General features: G+C 45.2%; 1 protein-coding gene across 1 annotated transcript in view; it reads left to right on the top strand.

Moving 5' to 3' along the window:
• Positions 1-560: 560 nt before the first annotated feature.
• LOC140577594 (LIM zinc-binding domain-containing Nebulette-like) overlaps positions 561-9599 on the top strand; it is a 39851-nt gene continuing 30812 nt past the window's right edge. The window contains exon 1 of the mRNA XM_072712041.1: positions 561-899. Within this exon, the coding sequence (XP_072568142.1) occupies positions 831-899 (69 nt within the window). The 5' untranslated portion in view covers positions 561-830. The remainder of the gene's footprint in view (positions 900-9599) is intronic.

Here is a 9599-nt window from a genome sequence, read left to right as displayed (position 1 = left end):
TCCTTGACATCACAGTTCTCAGCATGCGAGGAGGGGCTCGAGGGGGGCGGAATCGGACCCGAAACCTTGGAGTGTGTGAGGGTAGCTCTGAGTATTTGCTTCTGTAATGACGTCTTTGGAAACAAAATGTAGCATTCTTGCATCTTGGTAGGTAGTGCGTAAGAAAAAAATGGATGTTTCCTCGTTCTCGTAATTAGTTTGCATTACATACGTCTCTAATTGGCCTTTTGCTCCAGGTTGCCCGCGATCACCCTCTGCATAATCCTGCACACATCTCCAGTTATAAAACGTCATTAGTGTGGTCATCAGCAAGTACTCTACGCTGGTACTAAGGTACTTGAAACTTAATTATTAAAACTGATTTGATACTATTTATGACTATTAAGTAAATATCTATAGTTATTCACCTATTAAATCAATCTAACGTCAAAGTACAAGCCTGTATATTCCCGAAGCTGCTAAATTAGATGCATCCTCTTCTCTTTCGTCTCCTGCACTCCATCTCTCTCTCTCTCGCTCTCTCTCTCTCACACACACATCCCTCCTTCCTTCTTCAGCATCCTGCCCCACTGTCCTGCAGCTCATTAGTTTCGAGGTGCCGCGCTACACGCCCACAGCCCGGCCAGCTCCAGCACTTTATTACCACCGCATCTATTCAGCCTTCAATTGCTGGAAAACGTGCTTTGCCGCTTGTTTCATTTGTTGGCCTTTGCTTTGCTGTTCCGTTTCCCATCGGGATGTGGAGTAACATATCTATGTGACGGCGATTCCAAGCCTTAATTTCAGTCCTCAAGCCTTGATAGTTAATACGGGAAAATATATTGTTAAAAATGAACCCACTGTGCGCACGATGTGGAAAGATAGTGTACCCGACTGAAAAAGTGAACTGCTTGGATAAGGTATGGCATTTTATAAAACTAATATACATATTTATTGATTGATATCTACCTTTTGAGAAGCACGGCATTGTGATGATTGCTTATTGTTTTCAAAACTTGACGAAATAGCGCGTTACTTATTTTTTCTTATTGACGTTTCATCCTGTTTGTAAACACCGAACGGTAGTTGGTCATGTGGTCAAATAGGGAATGGCATTGTATAACTTATTTTAATCGGATTAAAAATGAGCAGCACGGACAGCAAAGACCGTTATTAAGTGACATGAGACATAGAATAGGGTTTATGGTTATGATAGTTTAATTCATGATCTGTTTCACTAAGGTTTGTATGTTTTATGCGTGATTCACATTCATAATAATTTCAAACAGTGGAGAGTGACAGACATTGAGACAGGATCGTAGACTCATCCGTTATTAAAGAGCGAAAAAATGTATACTAGAAGATCATTTTTATTGCTGAGGCATGGGCCTGTATGTATATATTGCTGTTGTTGTGACTATATGATATGGGGATGTAGGCCTACTGCTTAAAATTTTTGGGCGGACTAAGTGTTTTGTAACTCCCGAAACTGACTAAAACCCTACCGTAGCGTCAGTATCTGATATTATCATTAACGTGAAAATTAAGAGGTTTCTAATTCATTTCGAGAATCAACTTTGCGCCGTCAGCGTAGTATGCGCAGTAATTATCTACAAGGGAAGAATGATTAAATGCACTTAAAAATAGGGAAATTAAAGCGGAAGAAGTCTTAATTTCCTGTAGGACTTTAAAAATTTAAAGCCAGAAGTTATAGCAGCTCAATGATAAGAGGAGAACCAAGTGAAAAAGAGAGAAGGGGATTAATGCGAGGTTAATAAGGCGGTAAACAGAATTAAATATATTAATATATTTAAGATAATCATCATCATAAACAAACATAACGTGGTATTTTATCATAAGGAAAATAGTCATTCAAAACGAAATTGCTTGTAAGTATTATGCACAGTACAGAAGGAAACTAAAGCAGTGTGTGTGTATATAGTGTGTGTATAGTAGCAGAATAGTTGTTACATTCTGGGGATAAAAACATGTTATTTTGACGTTGTGGGGACCATTTTTCAGTTCCCCACAAAGATCTGTGAATGCAATTAAAAATCTAAAAGTGCTAGAAACCTCATATTTCGTTTGGTTACTTATGATTAAGGTAGGGGTTAAGGTCATGTTGGGATTAGAGTTTTCCTCATATATATTAATGGAGAGTCCCCACAAAGATATAATTATAAAGCTGTGTGTGTTTGTGCATGTATGTATGTAAGTACACACACACACACACACTACATGGACAAAAGTATAGGGACACCTGGCCATTACACCTACAGGAACTTTGGTGAAATCCCATTCTAAATCCACAGGCATTAGTATTGAGTTGATTGCCTAATGGTTAAGGAATCATACTTGTAATTAAAAGGCTGATGGTTTGAATCCCCGACCAGCGAGGTACCCTGAGCAAGGTACCGCCTCCAAGCCCTGCTCCCTGGGCGCCTGAATTAGCTACCCCCTGCTATGTCACAAATGCAGAGGACACATTTTGTTTCTGTTGTGTATCAACAATGACAACTAATCACTTTGCCCCTAAAACAGCCGCCACTCTTCTAGGAAGGCTTTCCGCAAGATTTTTGAGTGTGTCTGTGGGATTTTTTGCCCATTCAGCCAGAAGTAGGGCTGAACGATTTGTCGATTTCAAATCAAAATCGCGATTTGAGGCTGCGATTTAGGACATACATTATACAGCACGTCGGACCCAGGGTTTGAAACTGTTGTAAGAATAGTTTTCCAAACTCGTACCGTACTCTCTATGTGACAGTCGTTCTCACCAATCACAAGCGCCGTGCTCACCAATCAGAAGAGGCCCGAGGCGACGGAATACACGCCCACAAACAGCAAACACGTGAAACCCGAAGGAAATGTTGCATTAGCGGTGCGGAAAAAATATTGATTCCGCTACTGAGCTGTAAGTGAATTGCCTTCCTATTTCATGGTCCGAGATTGTTTCAGAAAGGTCCTATCATCAAGAGAACCGGCGAGCTCCTTTTAAACACCAGCTGCAATATACTTCAGCGTATCATACCTTTGGTTTTTGATAATAGGCAATAGCATTAGTATACCGCTAACCCATCAAAACAACGAGACAGTCAGTAATTCTCACAGCAGCGGAGTCGGTGACCTCCAAAATAGCCGTAAAACCCACAATACTGTCGTGTTTATGTCATATGTTTTTGTGCTTATTAAATTTAAGTGTTTCCAAAGACTAATCCCACAACAGTAATAAAATAAAAGTCTTGCTTTAACATAAATACTAAAAGAATAGATCGCTTTAATCGCTATTACAGTTGGGTATGGGCACGCAGTCTTACTTAGAAAGCATACAAAAAGAGACGCATATAATGTTTAATCATTCGTTTTGTATTTGTCCGAGTAACAAAGCAAAGGAATGATAATCTGCTTCAATCGAAAACTGCATTTTACCTCTCATTATTGTTGTCTGTACTGCACAAACATTTACATGTATGTAAGTTTTATTACCTTGTAAATAGTCTGTAGGGTTTGCAAACTGTCGTAACGTTTTTGATGCAGCTAATTTTAAGTTCAGAATGGAATATAGATTTGCCGTAAGATTTCTTGCGTGATAGTCTGAAAGTTTGCAACCATAAACACGTAGGCCTACATTTTTTGTTTCACCTGAATTGATTTGTATAGAAAATAACCGTATACAGTTGTCAAAAAGCGGAAACTTCGACCAACATGAAATCACCAATAAACGACTTCCATTTATTCAACATTTTATAAAATGCATACTACGTTTAAAAATGTGCAGCTTTACGGTTTCAGGACAGAACAGCCACTCTGTTATGAACATTACTGTTTTTTGAGTGTTATTATTGTTAATAACAGCAGCTAACAACACAATAGCGCAAACAAAAGGGCTGCATACACCGAAGTTTCTTGCTTGTTCATTGGCGTGGGAAATGGCGGCTGTAGTGTTATTAGGAGGGTAATAAGCGTTACCTGCAAGATCGCTATTTTTCTTTTTGCTGCAATTGTTTTCATTATTACTTTATTTAACTTGACACATCATATCTTTAAATTCTCATCCTTGCATTAGAATATAGATCAGTTAATACTGATGGTATCTCATGCTGTGTCATATGTTTTAAAATTACTACACACTGAATATAGAACTGAAGCTTGACATAAAAAAATTAAATCGCAAATCAAATCGTAATCGCAATTTCTGTCAGAAAAATCGCGATTCAATATTTTCCCCAAATCCAGCAGCCCTAGCCAAAAGGGCATTTGTGAGGTCAGGCACTGATGTTGACCATGAAGGCCTGGCTCACAATCTCCATACTAGTTCATCCCAAAGGTGCTTGATGGGGTTGAGGTCAGGGCTCTGTGTAGGCCAGTCAAGTTCTTCCACAAAAACTCACCGCACCACAAACACAAAGTCTGAAGCATAGAATTGTCCAAAACGCCTTGGTATGCTGAAGCATTAAGAGTTCCCTTCACTGGACCTCAGGGGCCAAGACCAACCCCTGAAAAACAGCCCCACACCATTATCCCTCCTCCACCAAACTTTACAGCTGGTACAATGCAGTCAGACAGGTAACATTCTCCTGGCATCCGCCAAACCCAGACTCATCCATCAGACTGCCAGACAGAGAAGCCTGATTCATTACTTCACAAAACACGTTTCCAATGCTCCAGAGTCCAGTGCCGGCGTGCTTTACACCACTCCATCTGACACTTGGCATTGTGCTTGGTGATGTGAGCCTTCATGCAGCTGCTCAGCCATGGAAGCCCATTTCATGAAGCTCTCAGTACACAGTTTTTGTGTTGGGGTTAATGCCAGAGGAAGTTTGGAACTCTGCAGTCATTGGTGACTTTTACACACTATGCACCTCAGCGACCCCGTTCTGTTACTTTATGCAGACTTCTACTTCATGGCTGAATTTCTGTTGTTCCTAAATGCTTCCACTTTGCAATAATACCACTTACAGTTCACTGTGGAATATCTAGCAGGGAAGAAATTCCACAAACTGATATACTGCAAAGGTGGCATCCTATGACAGTACCACGCCTGAATTCACTGAACTCTTCAGAACGACCCATTCTTTCACAAATGTTTGTAAACTTGACTGCATGTCTAGGCACTTGATTTAATACACCCGTTGCAACGGGTCTGAAACACTTGAGTTCAGGGATTAAGAGGTGTGTCCTAATACTTCTGTCTATATAGTGAATGCAGGATTCCTGTAATTTTTAACTTAAAAACATTCTTACTGTGTTGCTTACATTAAAGTGAAGATACGTCTTTAAAAATCGATACAGGATACAGACCATTGCTTTACTATTACATATAAGACAATGGCATGTGCTCCTGGTACCACATATCACAATGGGCAGCCTTTTCTGTGACTTCCTGCAGAGAATGCTGGGAATATCTCTGAATAATAGGGCACTACTGGCTCTATGGTCTAGATAATATTTAGATAAGCTTTTTCACAATGAATCACAGCTGGCTTATGCAGCAAGACTAACAATAAGTACAAAAATAACGTTTTTCAATACAAGCAAAGGCACGTCAAGAATCCAAGTCCAGCCATTTGTAAGGATCTTTAAAGTGTCTGCCTGATCTACAGCCAAATCATCCAGCTAAATGGCATCTCTTCTATCATATGTAAAATAGTGATATCAATGTAATATGCAGAGTAAAAGTAGAATAAATGACCAAGTACACATACTACGCAGTATACATGTGCACATGGAGATATGATTCTGTGTGTACGTAGGAACCTTAATGAGCTGCCGTAGCAACCCATTCATCCATCCATCCATCCATCCATTTACTTCCGCTTATCCGAGGTCGGGTCGCGGGGGCAGCAGTCTCAGCAGGGAAACCCAGACTTCCCTCTCCCCGGCCACTTCCTCCAGCTCCTCTGGGGGAATCCCGAGGCGTTCCCAGGCCAGCCGAGAGACATAGTCCCTCCAGCGTGTCCTGGGTCTTCCCCAGGGCCTCCTCCCAGTGGGACATGCCCGGGACACCTCACCAGGGAGGCGTCCAGGAGGCATCCTAAGCAGATGCCCGAGCCACCTCATCTGGCTCCTCTCAATGCGGAGGAGCAGCAGCTCTACTGAGTCCCTCCCGAATGACCGAGCTCTTCACCCTATCTCTAAGGGAGAGCCCAGCCACCCTGCGGAGAAAACTCATTTCGGCCGCTTGCACTCGCGATCTTGTTCTTTCGGTCACTACCCACAGCTCGTGACCATAGGTGAGGGTAGGAACGTAGATCAACTGGTAAATTGAGAGCTTTGCCTTTTGGCTCAGCTCTTTCTTCACCACGACAGACCGATGCAGCGCCCGCATCACTGCTGACGCCGCACCGATCCGCCTGTCGATCTCCCGCTCCATCCTTCCCTCACTCGTGAACAAGACCCCTAGATACTTAAACTCCTCCACTTGGGGAAGGACCTCCTCCCCGACCTGGAGAGAGCACTCCACCCTTTTCCGGCTGAGGACCATGGTCTCGGATTTGGAGGTGCTGATTTTCATTCCAGCCGCTTCATACTCGGCTGCGAACTGTTCCAGTGAGAGCCGAAGGTCACGGTCTGATGAGGCCAACAGAACCACATCATCTGCAAAAATCAGAGACCTAATCCTGAGGTCACCAAACCGGACACCCTCAATGCCCTGGCTGCACCTAGAAATTCTGTCCATAAAGGTTATGAACAGAATCGGTGATAAAGGGCAGCCCTGGCGGAGTCCAACGCTCACAGGGAACGAGTCCGACTTACTGCCGGCAATGCGGACCAAGCTCTGACACTGGTTGTACAGGGACCAAACAGCCCTTATAAGGCAGTCCGGCACCCCGTACTCCCGGAGCACTCCCCACAGGACTCTCCGAGGGACGCGGTCGAATGCCTTCTCCAAGTCCACAAAGCACATGTAGACTGGTTGGGCAAACTCCCACGCACCCTCCAGGACCCTGCCGAGAGTATAGAGCTGGTCCACTGTTCCACGGCCAGGGCGAAAACCACACTGCTCCTCCTGAATCCGAGGTTCGACTATCTGACGGACCCTCTTCTCCAGCACCCCCAAATAGACCTTACCAGGGAGGCTGAGGAGTGTGACCCCCCTATAGTTGGAACACACCCTCCGGTCTCCCTTCTTGAAGATGGGGACCACCACCCCGGTCTGCCAATCCAGAGGCACCGCCCCCGATGTCCACGCAATGCCGCAGATGCGTGTCAACCAAGACAGCCCCGCAACATCTAGAGCCTTGAGGAACTCCGGGCGGATCTCATCCACCCCCGGGGCCCGGCCACCGAGGAGCTTTTTAACCACCTCCCATACCCGAGTTTTTGCCTCAGCGACCGCCGAAGCCGTGTTCCGCTTAGCCTGCCGGTACTCATCAGCTGCTTCCGGAGTCCCACAGGCCAAAAAGGCCCAATAGGACTCCTTCTTCAGCTTGACGGCATCCCTCACCACCGGTGTCCACCAGCGGGTTCGGGGATTGCCGCCGCGACAAGCACCGACCACCTTATGGCCACAGCTCCGGTCAGCCGCCTCCACAATGGAGACACGGAACATGGCCCATTCGGACTCAATATCCCCCGCCTCCCCCGGGACATGGGAGAAGTTCTGCCGGAGGTAGGAGTTGAAACTCCTCCTGACAGGGGATTCCGCCACACGTTCCCAGCAGACCCTCACTATACGCTTGGGCCTGTCAGGCCTGGCCGCTTCCTCCCCCACCAGCGGAGCCGACCCACCACCAGGTAGTGATCAGTTGACAGCTCCGCCCCTCTCTTCACCCGAGTGTCCAAGACATGCGGCCGCAAGTCCGATGACACGACTACAAAGTCGATCATCGAACTGCGGCCTAGGGTGTCTGGGTGCCAAGTGCACATATGAACACCCTTATGTCTGAACATGGTGTTCATTATGGACAATCCGTGACGAGCACAGAAGTCCAACAGCAGAACACCACTCGGGTTCAAAACGGGGGGGGGGCGTTCCTCCCAATCACGTCACTCCAGGTCTCACTGTCATTGCCCACGTGAGCATTGAAGTCCCCCAGCAGAACAAGAGGGTCCAACCCCCTTCGAGGAGACTGGTTCCAGCCCAAGCCGTGCGTCGAGGCGAGCCCAACTATATCTAGTCGGAACCTCACAGCCTCGCACACCAGCTCAGGCTCCTTCCCCACCAGAGAGGTCACATTCCATGTCCCTAGAGCTAGCTTCTGCAGCCGAGGATTGGACCGCCAAGGTCCCCGCCTTCGGCCACCGCCCAACTCACACTGCACCCGACCCCTATGGCCCCTCCTACAGGTGGTGAGCCCATTGGAGGGGGGACCCATGTGCCTTGTTCAGGCTATGCCTGACCAGGCCCCATGGGTGTAGGCCTGGCCACCAGGCGCTCACCATCGAGCCCCACCCCCAGGCCTGGCTCCAGGGGGGGACCCGGTGACCCGCGTCCGAGCAAGGGAAATCGTGGATCAATGTTTATACTCATCATTAGGGGTCTTGCCGTAGCAACCCATAACACATTAATACCCTAGAGACCCTGTACTTGGAAGGAACATAAAAGTGGTGACACAAATGTTAGCAATTAGCACATTTGATAAACATCCATCCATTTTCCACAGGCACTTACCCAGCACAGGGTCCCAGGGAGTCGGAAGCCTGCCCCAGCTAGCAGATACCGCGGGCCTGGGGACATCTGAAAGAGATGCTTGTCTGTCTCAGGGCACACAGTCCCTGGGCTATATGAGTCGTCAGATGGCCTCTTACTATTTTTCTATGACCATTGGGGAAGGGGGTCTGGTTGGCGATTAAACTGTATTTTGGTCTGAACATGAAAATACAGAGGTGACAATAATCCCATTTAGCTACCATGTCCGCATTTTATAATGATTTTCTATATGATGCGAATGCTTATGTTGCAGGTAGGATTCTTATGTTAATTTTACCAAACAGTTGAGATGTTGTGCCTATTATACTGTTGTATTGGATTTGTTACCACTTTGAAACTGAAAATGATTGTGTGCAATCTCAAACATATGCTGTCATTTGATAATGATGTTACATCGAAATGACATCAAGTTGCAAATCGTGTGTTTTCTGAAAACTAGATTGACTTCCACTAATAATTATGCATCCGTGACTCAGTTGTAAACAAAAGGATCATTGTTTGACATACAGCAGTAATAAAAAAAATAAAAGAAGACTTTCAAAGAAATGTACTAATAACAAGACAAAAGTAGACATTACAGTGCCATAGTGGGTCACCTGTATGCTTTAATCAATTGATATTGACAGTAGTGGAGGTGTTTATTGGGTTTCTAAAAGTCTGCTTATTGACGTGCTTGAAAAAGTGTGCCAATTTGAATAAATCTGAATAATTGCTATAATGAATTTTAGGTTCTGTTTATTGGGCAGTGGTTGGTAGAAGCTACTAAATTTCCCGCAAGATATTTTTTTTTAGTTCTGTACCTTATTTTGATTCCCTGATGTCTGATCAGCAGCAAACATCCCGCAAAGACGCACACACACACACACACACACACACACACATCTGTATTTACCTCTGTGGGAACTGTCCATTAATCTTTATGGGCAAAACCCTAATCCCAACGATGACAACCTTAACCCCTACCCAACCC

This window comes from Paramormyrops kingsleyae, chromosome 1, assembly GCF_048594095.1.
Source record: "Paramormyrops kingsleyae isolate MSU_618 chromosome 1, PKINGS_0.4, whole genome shotgun sequence".
In the NCBI taxonomy this organism is placed as follows: domain Eukaryota; kingdom Metazoa; phylum Chordata; class Actinopteri; order Osteoglossiformes; family Mormyridae; genus Paramormyrops; species Paramormyrops kingsleyae.
The sequence above is the reverse complement of the archived record's forward strand: the minus strand, read 5'-3'. Positions and strand labels throughout refer to the sequence as shown.